The 23,007-nt window shown below is 41.8% G+C and overlaps 1 protein-coding gene across 2 annotated transcripts in view; it reads right to left on the bottom strand.

The window, feature by feature from the left end:
* Nucleotides 1–131: 131 nt before the first annotated feature.
* PCNX2 (pecanex 2) overlaps nucleotides 132–23,007 on the bottom strand; it is a 158,448-nt gene continuing 135,572 nt past the window's right edge. Inside the window, exons 29-34 of one of the 2 annotated variants that reach the window (XM_084515825.1) lie at nucleotides 17,698–17,842; nucleotides 16,224–16,454; nucleotides 15,637–15,911; nucleotides 14,949–15,130; nucleotides 10,121–10,569; nucleotides 132–8,069 (exon numbers count right to left, since the gene is read on the bottom strand). In XM_084515825.1, the coding sequence (XP_084371951.1) occupies nucleotides 7,896–8,069; nucleotides 10,121–10,569; nucleotides 14,949–15,130; nucleotides 15,637–15,911; nucleotides 16,224–16,454; nucleotides 17,698–17,842 (1,456 nt within the window). In that variant the 3' untranslated portion in view covers nucleotides 132–7,895. The remainder of the gene's footprint in view (nucleotides 8,070–10,120; nucleotides 10,570–14,948; nucleotides 15,131–15,636; nucleotides 15,912–16,223; nucleotides 16,455–17,697; nucleotides 17,843–23,007) is intronic. The other variant, XM_084515826.1, reaches the window with a different exon arrangement.

Below are 23,007 nucleotides of genomic sequence, written 5' to 3'. Positions count from 1 at the left end.
GCGTGGTAAGAAGGGTTATGGAGAGTTCCAAGGAAGTTTCCTGTAATCCCAAATGCTACATACAGAATTCCATTTCAGGGGGAAACATAACCAACTATACCATTTCTTAAGTGGCCCAGACAGTAGTTATGAGGGCTGCCTTTTGGGTTAATTTTAAAGTTTTAGATGGCGGCCTTGCTTCACACCCCTTTTAAAAAAAAAAAGCTTTAGGTTCATGGAGCTGAGTCAAATCTTGACAGTTTATGAGGTCAGGATTGACTTAATTCTGCATTTGTCTATATGGGTTTTACAAGCCATCATGTTTACTGATACTTTTTTTTTTTTTTGCTTTTTTTTTCCTTATTCAATTGTGTACACACTTAATAGTTGTGATATAAGATGTGTGTGACAGTGTTAGACAATGTCTTTTTCCTCTGAGGTTTGCAAATGAGTTAGGAAAAAGTACTTGCACATAATCTGTTTTTGCATGTTACAAAAACAGAACTCCCTCCCAGGTGCACTCCTGTTCCTTGTACAATTTATAGTCATCTCTGGCTGTAAGATGTTAAGATTTGAGTTGTTCCTTAACTTTTTTCTGTTTGGTTCAACGACTGTTAAAGTGAGCAAACTAAAGGCATTTTCAAACATCGATTTTGTTTCCTATTTCTGTGCAAACTGACACCAACATTTCTAGGGGGCTGGATGGGGACAAGAATTTTTTTACAGGTGCCCTGGAAACAGAAGGGAGCTTGCAGGGAGCGTCTTTTCTTTTTCCTTTGTTGGAATGCTGGTCTGGTACAAACCTTGTCCCTGCCCGGATGGCAGGAGGGACGTGCCATGTTAAAGGACACCGTGGCCCTGTTCCCTGACAGCTCCATGACAGTGCCATCCTGGCCACAGCCATTTGGATAATGGGGTTGCCTTCTTATCTGGGGAAAAGAGAATTCCTCGCAGAGATCCCCTCTGGGAACATACAGCTCCTGCCTGCTTTTCACAAAATAAGACTGAGCCCTGAAGGTATTGTAAATCCACAGTAATTACCCCAGGCATTTTTCTCTGTTGTTAGACAAGATGGATGGATGGCTCCAAACCCTGTCTGTAAAGGACTGGCACTGAGAAATGCAACCTTGTCAATGCAAGATCATGTCTAGCTCTTACCCCAGCATTCACCAGTCATTGCCTGTGGTGGTGGTGGCTGCTGGGTTCTGTGTTTTGGATGTGAAAGGTCCCATCTCACCCATGTGAAAGATCCCATCTTACCTGCTTGAGTCTGGTGACAGCAGTGGTACAGCTCCATTGCGCACCTTGTGTGACAAGGAGCCTGCAGGGTGTTTGTTCTCTCCTTTTTGTAGAGGGCACTCGTTGTGCTTGCCTCTTGGCATGGCAGCAGCTTCTCTGTGTCCAGCTGGAGGCCACTGGCTGAATGAAACCATCGCGTCAGGATTTGCAGTAAGAAGAGCAGAGGCAACTGCGCTGTGCTACCTGAGGGCTACTGCAGGGCACTCAAGAGGAAGCTCAAAACCCAACCTCTTTGCCCTTTCTGCAGCAGCCCCAAAGCGATCTCATGCTGATGAGAAAAGATAAAACCTCTGACTGTTGCCACCCAGAAATCTGAACAAGATCAAGGCCCAGGTGAACCATGAGGCTGGATATTGCTTTTCAGTTTTTGTGCCTTATGCTGGCACAACTCAGGGGGAATTTGCCGTGCTCTGCTGCAGTACTGGTGCTGGGTGGTTTTGTGACTGGCTTTCCCATGCTGCTTGGGCACCTTATCCCACAAACTTGTATTAATATGGGGTTTGTGCAGCTCATTTCATGTGCTTGAGATGCACAGATTTACGCAGTCATCCATATGTGCTCATGTGGGCTTTGTTTCAGATGTCCACAAACTTTTAGGAGGAGTTTGCATCTGCAACTTTACGTGTACGGGAGTAACAGTGCTAAGAGTATGCCTTCTAATGGGTGTGAACACATCACGCTTGAATATACTGAGAATTGTACTGGAAATTGCCTCTCATAGTTAAATTGGGAGGTAAAATGAGAAGGGTTAGAGAAGATCATTATTTGGCCTGGGGAACAATTTGCTCCTGCCTTACTCAGGTAGTTTATTGAACAGCATAAAGCTGAAGAGACCCTTATTTAAGAAAAAATACACTGCCCAGGATTTTGACCTCATGAAATTCTTCTTTCATTTCACTGTGTTGCTTTAGTTTGCTGAACAAGAGGACGCTGACAACTGTGGTTTTATTTTAATATACCACTGTATCTGAAATGAAGTTATTGGAAGGAACCAAGGACCTCATTCAGAAAGGTGACTTACATAGAAGCCATAATCGAGGTATTTCTGAAACAGATATTTAAACCATGAAGCCTGAAAACTCCTGCAGTGGTTGCTTGGTGCTTTTTTGACTGCTTGTTAGTGTTAAATGCAAAGCACTGTTGAGGCACCTTGTTAGAGGTGAAAGATTTGAGACCAAAGCAAACTTTATCAGGGCTACGTGCCATAGGCTTTCAACAATAATTCTTTCTGCTCTTAAAGGCTGGATGTCCCATTACTTCAATCAAAGAAGTTAAGCTGTAAAATATGCTGGAAAACATTTCTTTCAATGTTTACATAATTAGCAAAATTCTAGCAAGCCTTAAGGAAGGACTGACCTTTAAAGCTAAATAAAATGGGGGTATTTGACACTTCCATAGAGGGTGGGAAGGGGTGTTTCTTCAGGAGTGATGGCAGAGCTCAGTTCTCCAAACTCCAGTTGAGACAGTTCACTTTGTCACTGTTAAGTAATGCTAATTCCTCATACAAGGTGTATTGCCCTGCAAATAATGCCGTGATGCCTACTGTGGTTCCATAATTAGACTGGAAAAATCTTCAGTTCTCATAACTTTTGAGCAGTGTGCTGATGGTGCCTTGCACATGGTCTCATGGTACAAGGAATACTTTCTGTAGTTAGGTGAGGGGAGTTAGTCAATGGAACGACTTACCAACACTGGAGGTGGATTTTTCCTTCTCTCAACTGTGAATGAAACATCAGCCCCTTTAAATCAAAGGGTATTTTTTGCCACTGACATCAGGGGCTCTTGCCTTCAGTTACCTGTCTCAAGACGGGTGAGTCTTTATTTTGTTGATCTTACTTTAAGTTCATTTTCTCTCCAAGATACACCATGCTTTTAAGAGAAATAAAGAGACATTTTGTGATCTGTGTTCAGCAGGAATTCCTAGATGATCTTACCAGTCATTTCTGGCCTTTAAATCTGAGACAGGCAAAGAAATGATTTGCCTGTTTCAAATACACACCGAGGGAGAAAGTAATATTTCCAGGTGAAGTTAGTTTTTATGACACCTTGTGTTTACTTTAGAGGTAAAAAATTTATTGTCTGGTCTTGCACTAGTAAAATATTTGGAAAGCCTTGAGAGAACTGTAACAACAAACAGAGCATTCCCAATTCCCCTGATGGGCTAATTTTACTAATAGCACACATTTGGTGAAAATAACCTCTGATGTACCAGCAAGATTCCAGATGACAACATTAGTGCACCTGCAGGTTTTAATTGGTGCAAAAAAGGAGGGAATATGAGGTACCAATTATTCTCTCAGAGCCTGAGAATCAAGGACATTTTTGGCAAGGAGGCTTCTAATCCCAACATAAAATTGCACACAGCATGGCATAAGCAGGGCCTGCATTATTTATCATGCATTAGACCACTTTTGACTTGTAAAACTCTGAGAAGGCTGAATGAGAGGTGAATCTTTAACACTGGACCTACTGCAAAGTTAATTATAAGTAATATGTCTGTCTTGCAGATTTAAGGATGTACAAGCACTAGTGAAAGACTGTAATTAAATACCAGCTCCCAATGCAGGGAGCAATCTAAAAATGGCAATAATTGAGTAGTTTAAAAAAAAAAAAAAAAAAACACACAAAAACACCATGCATTGATGAGAAGATGCTTATTACATGCTGGAGAATTTCACTGGTAATTCTAATCTTCTAAAATGAGCTGCACAGAATTCAGCTAATCCTTAACTTAAATTTCCCAGCAAGAGAAGTGCAGTCACTTGGTGGGCTCGAGCCAAATGCAAGTGACATTTCTTGCTTTATTCTAGTAAATAGCTCTTTAAAAAAGCTGTGAATAGCATTGCAGAGACTCCTAAGAACTTCATAGTTCCAGAATGTTACAGATGGAGAGTACCTGGCCATCTTGGTAGAGAAACAGACTCAGCGGTAAGTGCTCTTGCTAACGTTTGTTGTAATTGCAGTGAAGGTCAAGATTTTCTGTTTGTGGAAACAAGGCGAGACTTTTCAGTGACAGTTCACAGCACACGTGTGTGTATTTATGGATATATATACATAAGTTTGTAAGATGCTTCCAACATAGCTGGTGAGTGCAAGCAGTTGAGCAATCTCTGGTTGGTTTTGGTAAAATGTTACCAAAATCTTTTGACCAGGTCTGGGCATGTTTCACCCTTAGGAGTTTTATTACCTGCTTTTACTGTGCGATGTGAACTAGAGCCTCTCTTTTGTGAAAAGACAGCATAGGAAAACAAAATGAGAGCAGGCAGCGAGTATCCCCCATTTAATGTGAGGGCTGAAGTGCTGTATTTGTGCTCGTTTCACTGTATGCTCATTAACCTCCTGCCTGTAGCCTGCTGTACTGTAGGTGTTCTCCCAGCTCTCCCATTGCGAGGGCCCCATCAAGGCAGCGTGCAGAAAATCATGCCTGGTGTTTCTCTTCAGCAGTGCTGCTGTTACCTGGGGGGGGCTCTGTCTCTTCATCCCTTCTGCCATTTCCGTGAAAGAACCGTGTGGACTGGCTGCTCTTGCGGCTCAGGTGATCTCCTCCAAGGGTGAGTTCAGCCCACCAGCGATGGGAGCATCTCTGCTCTCTGGTATCAGAACCAGAAAGGTTCTGGGCTGGCCGAGTGAGCACCCAGCAGGCTTCTCTCTTAGGACCCTGACAAGCGGCAGCCACTGCCACTGGGAAAACTTAGGCCTAGCACCTGGGATCTTCAAAACTGACACAAACTGGAACTGCTCATAAAAGGTGCTGACATGTTGGCTGTAGCCCTCCTTCTACTGCCACAGCTGCAGTAAGTGATCAAACATGTAGGGTTAGCAAGTTGCTCAACCTGAGCGAACTCAGGGCTGAGTTTTGCAATGGTGTTGGGCACTCCAGAGCTGGTCAGCGCAGCAGCTGACACTGGATATAGCAGTGGTCTTGATAACATTTGACTATCTCCAAAATGATGTAGAAATGGTGGAGGAAAGTTTGTGCTGCCATCTGTTTCTGATTTTATTTAAATGTGATACTGTTAGTAATGGTCCCTCTTGTTCTTCAAGTCACCATTCTATTCAAAGTTATTACTTTGAAGTAATAACTTCAAAGCAAAAGAAAACTTATAGTATGTATGGATACTAAAAGTAAATTACTTGTGTTTAAATCCTCTTCTTTCCTGCTTGTGTGCTGTGCCTGAACAAAGCAAGGTGAGTTAGGACAGGCCTCTCCTGGTGGCCACCCCACGCAGCAGGAGCTGGGGCTCCTTGCACCCTCCTGTCCTCACTGGTGGCTGGAGCTGGCTCAGGAACTGTAGGGTGGCTGCAGTTCTTAGGGCACAGGAACAGAGACCATGGAGATGGGCGAGTCTTTTGAAGTGGTGCAGTCGGAAGGCGTTGTCACTGTTGATGTTAAAGCAGGTGCAGCAATGGAACAATTTGTGTAGCTGTTTCCTGGTCCAGTTTAGTTTGCTTGAGTTGGATTCACAGAATAATTTAGGTTAGTTGGGACTATTGGAATTAGTTATTTTTTATGGAAGTTAATTCAGCTTTAAGTTACAGATTTGAAAATCATAGGCCTATGTGAGGCTAACTTAACAAGGAGGTTTAGTGCTTTCTGCAGCTGTTTGTCCTGCCTCCACACATAGCAGGGTTTAGAAAGACAAAGTGGTGATGGTTTATCTTGGTAGACTGCAGTGCAAAAGCTCCCAAGGCAGAAACAGGGCTGGTGGCTGTCAGCAGGAGCCCCCCACCTATGCCTGTAACCTCCACCTGTCCCACATAAGAAGCACTCCACTCATGGGGTGGTGGGAGGCGAGGCAACATCTGCCAGGAGCAGCTGAATTCAGTTTCCTCTTCCACATCACACCTGGATGCTGGAGGTGATGCTAATGGGGCCTAAGCCACACTGCTGACCCTGTGCCTCAAGGACTTTACATTAATAGTCTGTTTTTCCCCTTGTAAATGTGAGTAGAATTTTGCCTAGATTATGCTGAGCATTATAAATAATCAACTTGTCAAGATCTGAAGTGAAAGAAAAACAAAAGGTTTCTCAACTTCATAAAGCAAGTGAAAATAATTCAATGTAAGAGAACCCCAAAACTGCAGCCACACAAAGCAGACTTGGATGGTTTTCTTTTCACTAGGTGTTATTTAGTTTTACTACGTATAATTTCTAGTGCGGCACAGTAGGAAGCTGAGAATGCAACTGTGCATCATCTAATGGTAATAAGACTTAGCTACAGCAGCCCTTGTTAAATCTTTCCTGTTAATTGGGACAAGCCAGCCTGGCTGCACATTGTGGTGAGGAGAATTAGAAACAATCTATGGTACTTACAGTAAAGAGGAATAGCAAGACACTGATAGCTGCAAATTTTTTAATTAAAAAAAAAAAAACAAAACAAACAATAAAACAAAACGCGCTCGCATGTGTGTTTATGCATTATAGTACAGTAAGGAGTTGTTGTAGCCTTTTGGCTTCCAAAATAGTCATGGATTCCTGTAAATCAGTGTTTCTCAAACTTTGTGAAAGCATGACTTCTCTTTTTGCCTCATCCATCTTTATGCAACTATTAAATTGGCAGCAGCTCAGTTTCTCTGGGGGAGGGAAATCAGAGCGCTCTGTAATTACTGGCTACAAGTGTTTATGGACACTGAGTTGTGTCCAGCAATTAAAGGCATTTAGCTGCTCCCGGCCCACTACAAATGCAGACAATAATTACAGTCTGCTTTGCACTTTGCTGCCTTTGAGGAGAACTCTCCCGGGCCCTTTTGCATCTCCCAAGGGGGCTGTTGCCTGGAATTTGAGAAACACTGCTGTAAACCAAACAGGAGCATGAGATTATACCTAAGAGCAGCTGTTAATACAAAGCTGCTTTCTTTGCAAATAAGGTGCACCATATGCTTTGTGAAGGCTTTCCATGCACTGGCTAGTTTCTTTTCTCACGTTTGACTTCTGTTAATGTTTTTAGCAAGGTTTGTTCACACAATGTTTCAGTATAGCTGCATGCAGTGTATCAGTCTGTGTGATGCTATGTCGCTATTCATAATTAGCACCTGCATAACATGTTGAAGGAAAATAAAGATTTGCTGTTGGGAAAAAAATAATCAGATTTAGCTCTACGGTTACAGTACGTATTGTACTGTCCTTTTATGCATTCATTGCTTCTGTTCAAAGTTGTCCTTTGCTATACATTATAATCAAGTGCCAATTAATTTGCATGCAATCAGCTGTCTAGCTATGGCAGGAAAGATTTCTTGTGTGCTTTTCACTGAATTGTAATAGTATTTCCCATTGTATTCACTCGCGATGCCAGCTGTTATGCTTGCTTTTTCCCACCACAAGCGTGTCAACACCTCTGCAGGGGAAGGAATGTCAAACAGGTTGTGTTTGTTGTTCTAGCATTTACAAGAACCTGAGATGAAGTGGCACCGTGTTTTCTGACATCTTCCAACCCCACCCATGCCAAGGCCTTTAGCTGAAGAACATGTGCCCTGTGTATTCTTGCTTAGAAGTTAGAAAAATAAACATTTGGAGGTTGCTTGTTACATTTGAAAGAACTTAAACCCACCTGCAGCTCCCTGACCTAACTCTGTCTTTAATTCTGAGAAGCGTGTGGCCCTTGCGCTAGCGGTACTCCTCACTGCTCCTCAGAGAGGCTTTGCTGAGAAGCCGTGTCTTCCAGGGCCATGTCTTCTTGGCTGGCCCTTCTGCACTCCAGGGTCTGGCTCATGAAGATGGCATGGGCCGGGCCTTGCTCTCGACGAGGTCTGGATTCTGTAGCTTCCGTCGCATCGCAGGTCTCAGTGAGCTGCTGGAGAGAAAGAAAGGAGGAGTCGAGGAGATTATTCTAAGTAACACTTCAGCTGTTTTTTGAAGTGACAGGTGAAAAAGTTAAAAATTGATTTAGGAATGTCATTCTGTGAGACTGCATGGGATTCTTAACATGCATAATTCACAAGGGACTTCTGAAGAGTGAACAGGTACTTGTAATGCATAAATTTGGAAAGAAAATTAGAGGAGCTAGAGGTTTAGTACCACAAATGTACATGTATAGAGAGCTGTAAAATACTTTGGATTGAAAAGGACTTCTGGAGGTCATCCAATCCAAACCCCTGCTTTAAGCAGGGCTAACTTCTAAGAAGTTAAATAGGTTAGTCTGGGGCTGCTTTTATACACCAAATTTTAAATCCAAGTTACAAAGGCACCTTTGCAGCAGAACTGGAATGCAATTATGAACCTGAAAATGTTATGCACTGTGTCACCCCACTGCAGGATCTCACCAACTATGAAAGCTTTCCAGAACTGTGCTGTGTTAAGGTTTAAGTAAAATGCTTCCTCCTCAGTGCTTTCAATCAAAGAAGCACCTGGACTCCAAGCAGTTACTTTTTGGCCAGAGCTCACCTCACCTACATATAGCAACGCAGTCTAAGTGTATCATCCAGGCTGCCAATGGTTGGCAGGGACTGATGAGTCTTCCAAAGGAAGCTTTCCTCCTGACAGCTCTAAGGATGGACTGGATCGTCCTCTCCTCCAAGTACAGAGGCCACACCAATGGTCTACTGAGACTTCACACCCAAATTTTACATGGCTGAAAGTCAGACAAGGTGAATCCCACCACTGGTACTCACCACTGCAGACTGGCTGAATTCTTGCAAGTTAGACTGTAAACCGTTGGAAGTTGGCGTTATACCTTGTCATCTGATATGTTCAGCTGTACGTATTGTTAAAGCTTATTAGAGTACTAAAGTGTACTAAAGCAGGATTGAACCCAGATGAGTAATGTTCAGTCAAATTCTGTTGAATTTAATGGCAAAGCCTCATAAACTGTACCATAAAGGGCATTTTTGGGTTGACAGCAAAATACACAAAGGCTAAGGAGCTTTTTTCACTTGGGAGTTGGAGAATTTTTTGAAAATTAGGGAATTTATACATAATTTGGAATGATATTAGCCGAAAAGTGTTTTGGACTTTCCATATCCTCAATTTTCCCCTGTTGCCAATTTGATTTCCATTTTGATAGGCCAGATGTGAAAGTCAGTCTTAATTACTTTGCCAGCCTCTAGTTGCAGCCACCCTTTATCTCTAATCCATCTTCTCCCATTACTGCTCTGTAGTGTAAAGGTTTTAAAATACAGGAAAGCCGTAGATGGCAACCAAAGTTAAATACATTTCAGTAGACAATGAAACAGTAGCACTAGTATGTGCACTGAATTTTCCAGGGAAGAATGAAACAGAACTGGAAGCCTACTGGGATGAAGGCTGGAAATTGTTTGTGTGCACTATTTTTCTGTTAGAAAATGCTGATTCAAAGTGCATGCAGGTTTCCTTGAAGGCTTTTTAGTTTCCTTTGGGAAATATTTCCTGCAGCCTTCCTTTGACTAACCCTTTCAGTAATAAGGTTCCAAGGTTCTGGATTGAATTTCAGGTCAAAGGAGGAGACAGAACAAGTACACTGTTAGTGGGCGCCATTCCTCTTTGTACAAATAATCCAGTCCTGAGTGAGCAAGCAAGAAACGTACTATTTAGTCTGCTTATGCTGGTACTTACCACCTGGGCTGCATAAAACAGAGACTTGAGTCCCTAGTCTCAGTAAAAGGAAGAGCAACTTTTTGTCCCTGTTTGCAATTTCAGGTGCATTCTTACCATTACCAATGAATACATCACCCATATACACACAAATACTAAACAGTCTCATCTTCATTGTGATGCAAAATCCAAAACAAATACCAAAATAAAAAAAAATAAAAATAAAATAAAAAAAAAAAAACTAGGAGGGAATTAAGAAACCAGTGGTTCAAGGACCTGACAGGCGAGCAACACGGCAGCTCACGGCCAGTACTGCTGCTCTGGCTTCAGCCTTACCCGCGTTGCCTGACTCGCTGCTCTGGCAGAAGGACCCATGGCGATGTTCATGCTGCTGGATGACTGGGTGTCACTGGTGTTACCTCCATCCGCAGCTGAGAGCCCAGAAATCACCAGAGCACTTGAAAAGCTTCTCTTGCCAAACAGCAGGCTGAGAGTTGAGCTGGTGGACGAGGCCAGGCTGGACCTGAGCAGTGCAGCAGCTCGGTCCTGCACAGTCAGCTGGCCAGCACCGGGAACAGCAGGGGACTGAGAAAACACAGATGTTGCCGAGTTGTGGAGTGACAGCTGGCTACTTGAAAGCCTTTGGGCAATTTCGTGGGCAGATGTAGATGTTTGGATGAAAGGCTGGCGGCTTTCCACAATTGGTCCAGAGTGACTTGAAACAGGGGGCCTTTGGCTTAAAGCAGTGTGTGCCTGGACAGACTGACTCCTGTGTTTTCTCCTGCCTTTAAAAGAAAAAGTAAAATATTTAAGTGCTGTCTTCTGTGGTATCCTAATGAAGTCCATGCTATCGACAGTGTCCTGTGTATACGTGTTACTATGGGTTGTATCAACGTAAGAATCCAAGAATCTCAGACATGAGAAACAGCTAAACCTATGAACCTCTCTATTTTTTCCACCACAATAGTTCTGACTTTTGGTCAGAATTGCTCCAGTGGTTCTGCACTGGGTCAAAAGAGAGGAAAATGAGAAAAGACACGAAGAAAGGTACGCTGATCACAGGCTCTCACCTCTTCTGCCCTGTACGTTTTAACCTGCCCAGTGAATGAGCAGCATTGCTCTAACTCCACTCCCCTTTGACAACCACACTGAAGTAGGGGATGTCGAATATCCACCTTAAAGGGCTTGGTATAACTTAGCTGCGAAAGTAAAGCATAGAATTGTGAATTAAAAACTGCATATAAGGAATGATAATTTGAGGATTCAGCCAAGTGGAAGACAGTAACTCCATCTACAAGACAGTTTTTAAGCCTGACAGTTTGACTGAGATCCAAGACTGGTATTTACAGTACATCACAGATTGAAAAGATAAGAGCACCCCTACTTAAGGTAAGCTGTTGGAGGTTTAAATGAGATTCACGTACAGCTCTTGCCCCATTCTGTGAAGCGTCTCGATGCAGCCTCTGTTGGGTAGAGTGGATGAACTGTTCTGACGGGCCTAGGCAAATTCTGTCTTCCTGTACATATACCCCCTGCTGCTTTTAGCATTTACATCAGCACCTTATGTCATGCCAACAAAACGATTCTGTATTTCTTATGCTTGCATATTTAAATAGCCACAGAATGAAAAATAAAATCAACTTATCAGCCAGTGAACCCTCCAGACACCTGCTTGCGGACTGGCTCTAACCCAGGCCTACGCAGCAAACACCCGGTCATGCGAGTGCCTTGGCTTTTGGCTTTCCAGGAAACTCCAAACACTAACACAAGCCAGCATTTTGTCTAGCTATTGCTATGGGTTAAAGGCAGGTAATCTGTTGAGACCCACCAACACAGAAACAAGTCTGAGGCATTTCCAGGTTGTTGGGGTTGCTGGTATTTTTTTTTTCCCTTGGTTTTTCCCAACACAAGTAGTATGGAGGGGACAGAAGCACTGAAACCCTTCCAAGTATTGAAATGTTGCAGGCATAGAGCAATATAAATCCCACACTGTGGCTCACAAATATGATTGTTTGCTCAATTCACAAGGATTGCATCCAGGAAGGCAGGATTTAATATCCAACCTATTTACATGATATAGCTGAACCATGCTGTTTTACATCCCCAGGCCTGCTTTCTGCAGGCTGGTACCATTAGCCCCATTTTTCAGATGCCGAAGCAAAGAAAATTTAGGAACCTTGGCACAGAGTCAGATGGCAGAGCTGGGCCATAACCTACCTCATTGAAGCCGTTCGGCTGGGCTACAACCTAGGTGGTTTGGCAAGCACTGGATGCTTTTCCACCCCATTTACAATACATCATTATTTCTACTGTTAGAACAATAAAAAAATAATTTTCTTCGGATGGCATGCAGCGCTGCTGCCCTGGCAATAAAAGCCCCGTGATCTCTGAGAGCAACAGGACAGAGGTGCGTGGCTCCACGAGCGTACTCTGCCCTTCAGCGTGATGAGCAGGGAGGACGTGCGCTGCCACTGGGGCCATGCAGGTTCTTCAGACCCAGGGGCTTTGCTTAAGTAAGCGCTGCAGTTTCTGCATCCGATGGTTATTTTAATACATCATGTCTCTAAATAAAAGGCACCGATTCAAATTGGGAACAGAGGGGCTGCGGTGCGTGGGTTTGTGCAGGGGCTACCGCGGCCAAACATCTGTTTGTGATTTCAACTGCCAAGCTGACCGCTGTCCAAAAGTACTTGATACTCATCCCAAAGGCGGAGGTTAGAGCGTTGGACAGGACCACCCATATCTACACAGAAATAAGTCTGTCCATGAAAACAATTAGGAAACAAAGAGTGTTCCCTGAACCGCATCATGAAATAAGGACACTTTGGGGGAAAACCCCACACATTTCCAATGCTCCCGATTTTTGTCACACTTTTATATAGGGTTTTAATTGCATTTTGCAGACTCAGTGGCACCAGGCTGCAAAATGAAATATGAAAGCATTAAATGCACTTGATTCATAGATTATGAGACTAGAAGGATTTGCTGTGATGACCCAGTCTGCCATGCTATATAGCACAGGCCATGGAGCTTCCTGGAATTAACTTCTATGTGGCATTAATTACTACTATTACTTTTAAGAAAGGCATCCAACACCTGCAGTCAGGGAGAATCCATCTTAACCCTTTGCCATTTATTTTGCTATTTATTTACTCTCACTGTTAAAAACGTGTACTTGACTTCAAATTAGAACTTGTTTAGCTTTGTTGTACCGAAGTCTGCTAGAAGCAACTGGCTTTGGTCACCTGTTGTTGCCCGGGTAAGTACATGCAGACTACGATCAAAGAATCTCTTACAATAGAAATTATTTGAAAGCTTTTAATCTTTCTCTACAGGACATTTCCCAGATTTTTGATCTTTTTTTTTTCTTTTTTCTTTTTTTCTCTCCTTTGAACTCCTTCCAAATTACAAAGGTCTTTCTTAAATTAGGGCACAGGGATTGTGCATAGGAGGCCAAAAGAGTACTGACCCACAGACAGACTGACAGACATGTACTAGTCAGGTGACCCTATTCGTTCTTTAACATCTGACATAGTATAAGCTTTTTGCTAGTCCTCTGGTATCACCGTACTGTCCTGATATTTACTGAAGATCAAACAGAGCTTGCTTTTTAAGCAGCTCCTTTAAAAACCTTCTTGAATGAGAGTTATTTGGATTTGCTCAATTAAGCATATAGCTTTGATAGCTGCTCTTTAATGGTCCCCGTAGCCATTAGGATGCAAAGACCTACTTCATGACCAGATCATAGATCATCTGCATCTTTCCCAAGTATAAAATGGATGTGTTCTTTCCCCATTTCTACATTATTGACAACTTAGCCTTTTTATATAGTGATGGATCAAGACTACTGTTAAAATTTCTTGTGCTTCTAATATTCTTAAAAAATAAACAGCAGCAAATCAGCTTTCTTCCTATTGTCCCTAATGGTGCTAGTCAGAAAGTTCTCTTTGTTTCATCTTCTTTCTCTTACCAACTCTCTCTCAGGACTGAATACTGATTTACATTTGCTGGTTTCCATTTTCTTGCATTTGTTGTGCATTTCTTCATTTTACCTCAAAGCCAGGTAGCTTTTCTTAATTAAGCGTGATCTCTCTTGGTTGTGGTTTTCTAGGCACCCAATACATCCTTTTAAACAATTCACAATTAATTTTCATTATTGCATGGCATGCTCAGGATCATTATTTTACAATTAAGTTTGCCATTCAGATTACTGCAGTGTCAAGTTATGAGTATGCACCTGGGGATTAGTCTAAAGCTAGACTCAATTAAAAGCAGTAGTTATTTTATCCTTACAGCCTGATTTACATTCACGGCAAGATTTTCTCCATTCCTGTCCATTATTTTTAATGGTAGGTCAAAATGATCTTAACAGGAAACAAACAAGTGTTGTACCCTCTAGTTATCTGCCTTAATTGATACAGTAGTACCACAACTTGTAATGCAGTCAATTAACTTGACCTTTCAACAAATCCTGGTCCCTTAGTGACAGGTGCCACAGTGACCCACTGGCAAACTTAACGTATATTTCCAATGTGAAGGCCAGTACTTCTACCTTACGAACGCATCTGAAGTACTTTTGAATCCATAATTTAATAAGAAAAAGGCTCAGCTGTTAACTGACAGAGTGACTGGCAACATTTAATTTTCTCCTGGTAACTGATGTATAGACGTAGCGAGTTATTTGTTATTTGTTTATTCTCCACAAGTGCTGATGAACAGCCAAACTAATTCCTCAAATAAATCATCATGCTTCTTCTAAGATAATTAAGATTTTTGCATATTTTTAGTTCTGCTATTCCCAGCCAACAATAAGCACAGGCTCAATGTGTGAACTGAATGGGCATCACACACACAGACTCCCATCTGAATTTCTCATTCTGCCTTTGTTAGTAGTACCTCCTAGTCCAAAAATAACACAGTAAATAGTTTGACAGTGGAACCTTTGGTGAGCCACACGAATCACATTTGTCTTACACTCTCCCTGTAAAAATCTGAAACAATATCAGGAAGCCATCTCCTACACATGCTTGTCCACCAGGAAAGACAAAGGTCCCCCTTTCTAAAATTAGTTTTCCACTGGATATGAGAGAAGCCCAAAAAGCATCTGTCCATGTGGCCCCTCAGGAGAAAACTACAGAAAAAGCCAAGTGATTTGTGCAAATACCTGCACGCTGGTGGACCTCATGTGATGAAGCCTGCAACTGAGGGGTTCCATCTCTGGTGTGCTGCGAGCTACTGCTCTGGCTTGAGTTACCTGCGGAATGGCCACTGGATGACCCCCCTCCATTATCCACTTCTTCAACGTTGCCTCTGTCATGGTGAGCTGCATGACAGTCTTTCCGCATCCTGTTTGCAGGAACAAACACATGGTCAGTCTAAATACACGGAGAACTTGTGCCATCCATGTCAGGAGATGTTGCAATGTGTAATTATTTTTACATGTAATTTGGTCAAGAACAATGATGATCATCATGGGATGATCATCTACATTGCTGAAGCTCTGGAGCATAACCCACCAACATGTTTCCTCATTTTCTGACATGTCACTGAGTTACAGAAAAGAGACCTCTATTTACAAGGACTAAACAGTAAAATTTCTCTGAATAAGGGAAATGTCTCTGCTGACAAGTGATTTGATAATGAATTTTGACTAACATACAGAAAGCTTTGCTTAAAAGCTGCAAATGCATGTGTTTTCTGCCATATCTGTAGGGCTGTTCTATTACACTCTGAGTTGTCTGCAATTAATTTTTTACTCATAGATAACAGTATGCAATTACTCTCTTAACAGAGAATACAGTGGAACTGAGACTGCAGAGTGTCTATCTGCATGACCAAAATTTAACACCTACCTTAACCATTTGGATCTGAACCACTTTTTAATGTTGTCCAAACTGACAGGTCCCCCCCAGATGTTCCTCAGTTGGCTGTGTGTCCCAAGGTACGAGGTGGTTAAAGGGGAAACGTACATTGGATATCCCAGTGGCTGATCGCATGAAGAATTAATTAGGTTCCGCAAGACCTGTTTATTATTCTGGATGCTTCCTCTCTCTGGGTTACGATTGCGCAAGAAAATCAGTTCCTGCTGCTGCCCAGCCCACAGTCCTCTGACACACTCCTTGTTGACCTACAGGTAGGTAAAACACAGTGTGGACCACAGGAAAATATTTGTTACTTAAAATACAGAACTATGTGGTCTAGGTAGAACAGCAGTAGGAGTGTGTAAGTATGCCGTGTCTTTGTACCTACAGGTTTTATGAACTGCATGAGCAGCTACTCCCTGGTTAAGCCTGGGATGTTGCTTTTTATGCACAAAATTAAGGGTGCAAAACAGAAGTGAACTGAACAGCGCTCCCCTTGGGGCCTCCAGTCCCTACTCTGACAAATACAATCAACCTCCTCCTTTTTTACTGCAGTATTAGAAAGATGGTTCATGTACCTTGATAACCTTGAAGCTCAAGTAGCTTTTGTGGAGCATGATAACTTTATATTCATCTGCTCCTTCATCTACCACGTGCCTCAGGGTTAGCAGCTCTTCTCTGTTGGAGAGTACAGCACTGCGCCAGGCAGGGTCCCCTTCATGACAAATCACAACCTTTTCTTCAAAAGATTGGATTGCTTCATACAAAACTGCCGGGTCCTCATACTCATCTGGGCAGGTGAACTGGTCCTGGTAGTACAACAAGTATTGAAAAGGTCAGGTATATTTATGAAAACACAAAAACTATTAACAAAAACCTGTATTTTTTTTTGTTTGTTTATTCCTTTCTTTTTTTTTTTTGACAGTCTGCCAAAATCTGTCCCCCAAAATGACTTGTGTCACAGCATGTGTTGGAGGAGGTAGAACAATAGATTTACCAGTAATACATAAAAGTGTTCTGTTGTAACCTGTTCTGATTTTGTCTCCACTGGACAAAGGCAGAGAACGAGAGCTTATCCAGTTACAAGTTATAATGTGGGAAACCACAGTAGGCAGAGGTTTTGGATAATCTGGAGGGAGATCAGAATTACCTGGGACATTCCACAGTTCTTGTGGAAATCCTTCTTTTCATTCATGTAAAACCACAACAAAGCACAGACTGTGAATCCATCAACAAGTATCACAATATTGTGTTACTTCATTAGCTGTCACAAAGCAATACTTGCCAGGGATTACATTCACAACATTATTTTGTCCAATTCTCTTGCATTAATCAGAGCAGTTCCACTTCAGTTACATTCAGAGCAATTATAAATATCATGCATTATCAAAGTGTATGAGACTAAATAATATGCCAGAGCAAGAACAAAATCAATTCCAAGCTATACAAAGGTTGACCAAAAGAAACTGGAGTGACTTCAATGGAGGTGTGCCAGAGTTTTACAACTGAAAACAGAATGGGGTCAGAAACAGCATGACATAATCAAACACAGCTGTGACACTAAACCCTTCAACCCACTGCTCCTCTCAGCTGTGACTTTTAATATATGGAAGTGTTTTTCATGTATCACCTATCATCAAAGGACTGATAAATTAACAGTGAAATTAGCCTAATCAATTTATTGATTTTTTAAAGTTACTGATCAATTTATTTATTTTCAAGTTAAAAACCATCATTATGGTACCTCTGCAAGTAAAACATGATGTGACCATCAGTTTTGTTCTAATGAAAAATGCAGGGTCAAGCTCTGCAATAAAAATAGTTAAAAAATGGACAGCTGGGGGTACCCCATGTCAACTGAATGTAAAATAAATACATGCTGAGCTTTTCCATTTTGGTTAAGGAAGTTTCTCAGAATAAGGCAACAAGTACTCCACTTCCCTCTCATTTTTAATTTGGACAGTTTCCAAGTCTTCCTTTATTTCCATAAGAAAGCAAATACAACAGAAAAAGATAAAAATTAAAATTAAAAAAAAAAAATAAAGACCTTACCTGATGTAGCTTCAGAGACATTCGGATTGCTGGGGCAACCACCTTGTGCAGCAGATCCATGTCTGCAAAGACCCACTCATCTTTCGCTGCTATCCTGAAGTCTCCTTTGAACAGCGCGTGGAGGCCATAAAGAAAGGAGTCTAAACTGCAGGACAAAGGCAGCAGTCAGTCCCAGAAACCATCTCTGTTCCACCAAGCCAGACCCCAGCCGGCTGCCCACCACAGGGAGAACCAGGACATGGACCTGGGACTGTACACGATGGATTCTTGCGGTTGGTATAAAGCAAAGGCTGCATGTTTCTACTGAAAACCCATTCCTTTGGGTCGGTGTTTTTCCTTCTGCTTGCACTGCAAACATCTGGCCATGAAAGGATCGTGGCACTTGGAAAAGAAGTCCTAAGGATGGGAGAATCACAGGGTGCATCAGGGTGCTGCATGGCCATAGTGCCAGCTGCTCGACAATGCCTAGTCAGGCAGCAAAGGCTGCCCCCTCGTTTGAAAAGGTATTGATCAGCCCTGTCACTGTTAGCAGTTCTGCTCGCAAGGTAAAAATAATAATTAAAATAACAGCTGTAAAATATACATTTAGCAAATCTGAGACTTCTGCCATGAAACTCAAAACCAGACAAACGTTAAACCAGACGTACTGAAAAGAATCCCGAGTTTCACAAGCTGTTCAGCAAACCAGGTGAGAGCATGAATTAAACCTTTGGCATTTCAGACCGAAACAATAAGCCTTAAAGCAACCACAGCTGGGCTTCTTTCTTCATACAGGAGACTAGATGTAACCAGTTCTGCCTGACCTTGGAGGACGGTTTGCCTGGATCTGAGATTGAAGCGAGATGTGAACTGGACAAAATGGAGCAGCTGCTAGAAGATGGTTGCACGAGGGCTTTGTGAAGAGAACCAGTCAGCCTGCAGCTCCAGCCTGCACCATGAATTGTGAGCTCCACACAGCTACACAGCAGCCACTTAGGTAATGTTTATAGGAGGACCACAGACCTAACACTGTTCTGAAGAACTCATCTTGAAATTGAAGAAAACAGAACCATCTGTTAAAAAGCAGGCATCTCTTACAAACCCACAGGACATGGTTTCATCTACCTGCCAAGATTTTACTCACTCTTACAAGAGTTGATTTTTTTAGATTGTAAAGGCTCTGAGGAGAAAAAGCATTAAGATGTTAGAGTTTTTCATTACCATCCACACTTTCTCCAGAGAATGCATCTTTCCACTTAATTGAGCTTTCTTAATTATTTTGGAAAAGAAAAAAATATTTTACATTTTTTTCTCTTCAGAGAGAGGGAAGAGAGAGATTAGGAGGCTGCTTGGCCTACCTTCAAGCTCAAACATTCTAATTTTGCCCACGGTGGGTCGCGTGTTTTAGAAATTAAAACAGAAGGATATATATGTTGTTACTGGAAAAGCAGCTGGATACTGATTTTCTCTGCAAAAGCACCGTGTAATACAAATCAACTGATCAGTGGGACTGAGGCCACTCAGTAAGGCAGGGCTTCTCTCACTGCTGGGAACAGTAGGAGCACAGGGAAGCTCTTGTGAATTCCTACCTCATTTGCATTTATTAGTACTAAGTTGCATATTAAAACATGCCTAGGTTTAAGAGGCAGGCACGTACACTCAGAGCTTCAAAACATTCAAGCACGGGTTTCAATGGGAGTTGTTATGTGTCTTCAAAGAATGAATCCCTGCTGACCCTTGATCAATCATCTCTGGAGTATGGAAGATGATAACGTACCCAAACCCTGCTTAATAGGTAGGAAAGCCCTAGAATAAACCAGATAGAAAAGAAAAAAAAATGGTGGGTGCAGCCCATGCACCCACAAATCATCCTTCCAGTCGCCCCCCCATTAGACAGCATGCAGCATATGTGAATGAATGAATCCCTGCCTGGAAAAAAAAAACACTTCTGTACCTAAATAGATTTTCCAGGATGAAACTGAAAAAAAAGGACCCCAAAACGTGCACCTACTGATGGCTCAGTGGTATAGTTTTTCCCCAAGTAACACTGCCCGTATTTGCTATGACAAGTTGGCTGGGATGAAGGAAGGAGCAGGCAGGAAAGAGAACTGGTTTTTACATCATTAGAGGCTTTCAGACCAAATATGAACGCCAGAGTAGACAAAGAGTTTGCATTCGCATCAAAGTGTCTTACAGGCATCAGCACATGCTAAACAGGCTGCTGTGAACAGCAGCATCTGCTGAAAGCAAGGCCAGCACTAGGACAGCTATGAAAACTGCAGCTGAGCATCAGCAGAGGGAGAGGACGGAAGCACGTACAGCTCCCACTGTGCTCAGTTTGGGAAGACTCAGCCATTTCTCATCCCTCTGCATAATAAGTTCTCTAACCAGCATTTTTAAGAACAAATGTGACTGTTACAAGGAGCAAAGCAGTGGCGGGAGGCTGAGAGACAATTATTTTATGTATTGTATTTCCCACCAGAGAGGTCTGAAGGACATTGCTGCGTTCACAAAACCATTCCCTTTTTTTATTCCTCTGCCAATTGTAATGAGGCTTTTGGACAAGGCTTTCCTACCTATAATGTGACACTAACTCAAGCCTGTAACACACAGCCCTTAATCCACATAAAATACAGCTGTTGTTATTCCTTTCATTGTTATGCTCTCTCCTGAAGACTCTAATGAGATTACAAGGAAGCTATGAGCCAACAGCTTTGATCTCTGCTCTGACTCTAGGTTGTTGCTACTTTCTTGGCCCGGTTTGAACATAGCTCAATTAGTCATCTGCTGCAGTTGCAGGCTCATTCCAAGTGTTTTAAAAACTAGTTAAGGTAAATTCACATGCCAAAGAAACTATGTTAATCAGGAAAAGACACAACTGCTATTTCTGGCAACACTTCCAACTGTCTGAGCTAAGACCTGAAAACTTGCTATCACAACAGCGAGCTGTTTCTAAAAATGCAGGTGTGGGGGATGCAGCTCTGGGATGTGCAGCAAGGAGGGGATGAAGCAGCACCACAAGGACTGGGGGAGGACAACAGAGCCAAAGCAAATGTTCCCCCCTTCTTCACTCCTTACATTGCTCCATCAACTGGAATGAAAAGCATTTGATACAAGCCTCCAAACAGTACAAACAGATGATGGCTAACAAGCTGGTGAATATGTATGTGTATATTTTGTACCCCAAACCCAAACCTCTGTCTGCAGTTTATAGACCCCTCCCAATGTTAACTGTATATTTATTTCAGCAATAAAGACATGTGCATGCCTGTGAATCAGTAATCACCTGTCCATCTTAGCTCACCTCGAAGAAATATCTTCACTGGCAGCCCCTTTCAATTCGATATTTTAAATGTTTGTGGTTGTGTGCTAAGGGTCAAACTTTTCTCCCCTGCTCCTGTTCTGCTCAGCTCTGGCACACACAAAGCTGCACTGCCTGCTCCAGCTCCCACTGGAATGATGAGAGACACTTTATTAAGAGAATTTCCTATTTTTCCAAATTTGAAACATACACTGAACATTTATTTATTAGTAGGTCTAGAGGCTGAATAACATTATTAAGTATTTTATCCATGGATGCACACTGAAACATATCACTCACGTTTGAATAAATGAATGGTAATGTCATGTCATTCTTCAAATTGCATTTTGTGCAGGATGTCTCCTAATAACAGTTTAAAAGAGCATGTGATTTGCATAGCAATGTTCTGCCTTCCTAATGAATGCATTTATAGTATAATCTAGTGTTAATGTTGGGTTTCTACTGACATTTCCATGAACAGGTACACTGAATAATTATTTACATACATTATATAAGAGCATTTAAAACCTTGGTTTACACAGTGACATTTACTGATTAATAGATTACACAAAATCATGTGTAAATGAGTGCAAATTGATAGTTTACATACACAATGTAAACTTGAATCTCAATTCTGTAGCGCACGGCTCAATGTAGCACGTTACCTTTGCATTCCTATTTTTGTGAAGCAGTTGGATGACTGTCACTCCTCAAGACACAGCAAGGGCTAGACTTTGTCCATACAAAGTTTCCTCCTTCCTGCACAGTCACCCCAGAGAACAAAACACGGGCACCAGATCACAGATTCTTGGACTGTTTGCTCACATTGAACATATCTGAAATTCTTCATGGAAATAAGCACGTGGGGAAGAAAATTACAACACCTATCTGCCCATTACATCCCAAACTCATCAAGAAATCTCTAGCAACACTATAGACCAGGTGCTTCACAGCCAGAACTAATAGAAAATCCAAGACAAAGTTCAAGGTCATTTCTAGGTGCCAACCAGATTAACCTAAATAATCATGATACCTTTTAAAGGAAAAGGAGTTAAAAAAAATTACCTAAGAAATGATTCCTCCAACTTCTGATGCTCCAAAGTACATCTCTCCCATCTGCCTTGAATATAGACCTGCAGCAAGCTGAGAGTTGTGGCCAAGGACCAGCAATTATGCTCTAAATTACCCTCTGCAAGTACTGAGTCTCTCCATCAAATACAGAGCGAGAGGAGGGAGACCTGCCTTCACTGCCAAAAGTTAATCTTCGGAAACATTTTCTGGCCTTACGGGTGTTACATGTTTTGGACAAAGTCTCCTCCTTGGTATGCCATGTAATTGTACAACTATCAGAGTCTGGCTGCCTTACTGCTTCTTCATGTTTAAATAAGCTGCGATGATCTCTGTGAAGCAGTATAAGGATGGTAAGAACTGCTCTCTGTCCTCTACTCAGATGAATTTGGGGGATTTTTGTTGATAAAGGTCTTGATGTCTGAGGGCAAAGTACCCACCTTTCTCACTAGGCAATAATTTATATTGAAGTATTCTTGTGAATTAAAATAAATATATAAATTCTTCAGAGACAAAAATAAACAACATTCACCAAGCTCAAGTCATGTTTTGTAGCAATAGCAATTTATAACTTGAATTGTGCTATTCAGATTCCTATTTTTTTTCCAGATATTTCTGACAGTTGAAAGATACTGAAGATATCTTACCCAAGTGGGTAAATGACACAGTTTTTCACAGTGAAACTTCTCTAGCAGAAGCTTTTGTGAAGAAGTGCTGAAAAAGATTCCGACAGAAGCTTCCATTTAATCCCTTTTATGACATAAGGTACATTTTAAAAATACAATGATTCAATACTGCCTTGGAGCACTTTCTTAATAGAAAGGAAAACCAGGACTTAATTAAAGATAAAGGATTATATATAATAGAATCAGAAAAACAGGGATAGAGCTATGCAATGCATATGACTACCACAATTCTTTCCCTTCTACAGACCTTTTCTCTGCAAGAAAAGATGTTTTTAA

The sequence above is a fragment of the Aythya ferina genome (genome assembly GCF_964211825.1).
Source record: "Aythya ferina genome assembly, chromosome: 3".
Classification (NCBI taxonomy): Eukaryota; Metazoa; Chordata; class Aves; order Anseriformes; family Anatidae; genus Aythya; species Aythya ferina.
This window is presented reverse-complemented; position numbering and strand designations above follow the sequence as displayed.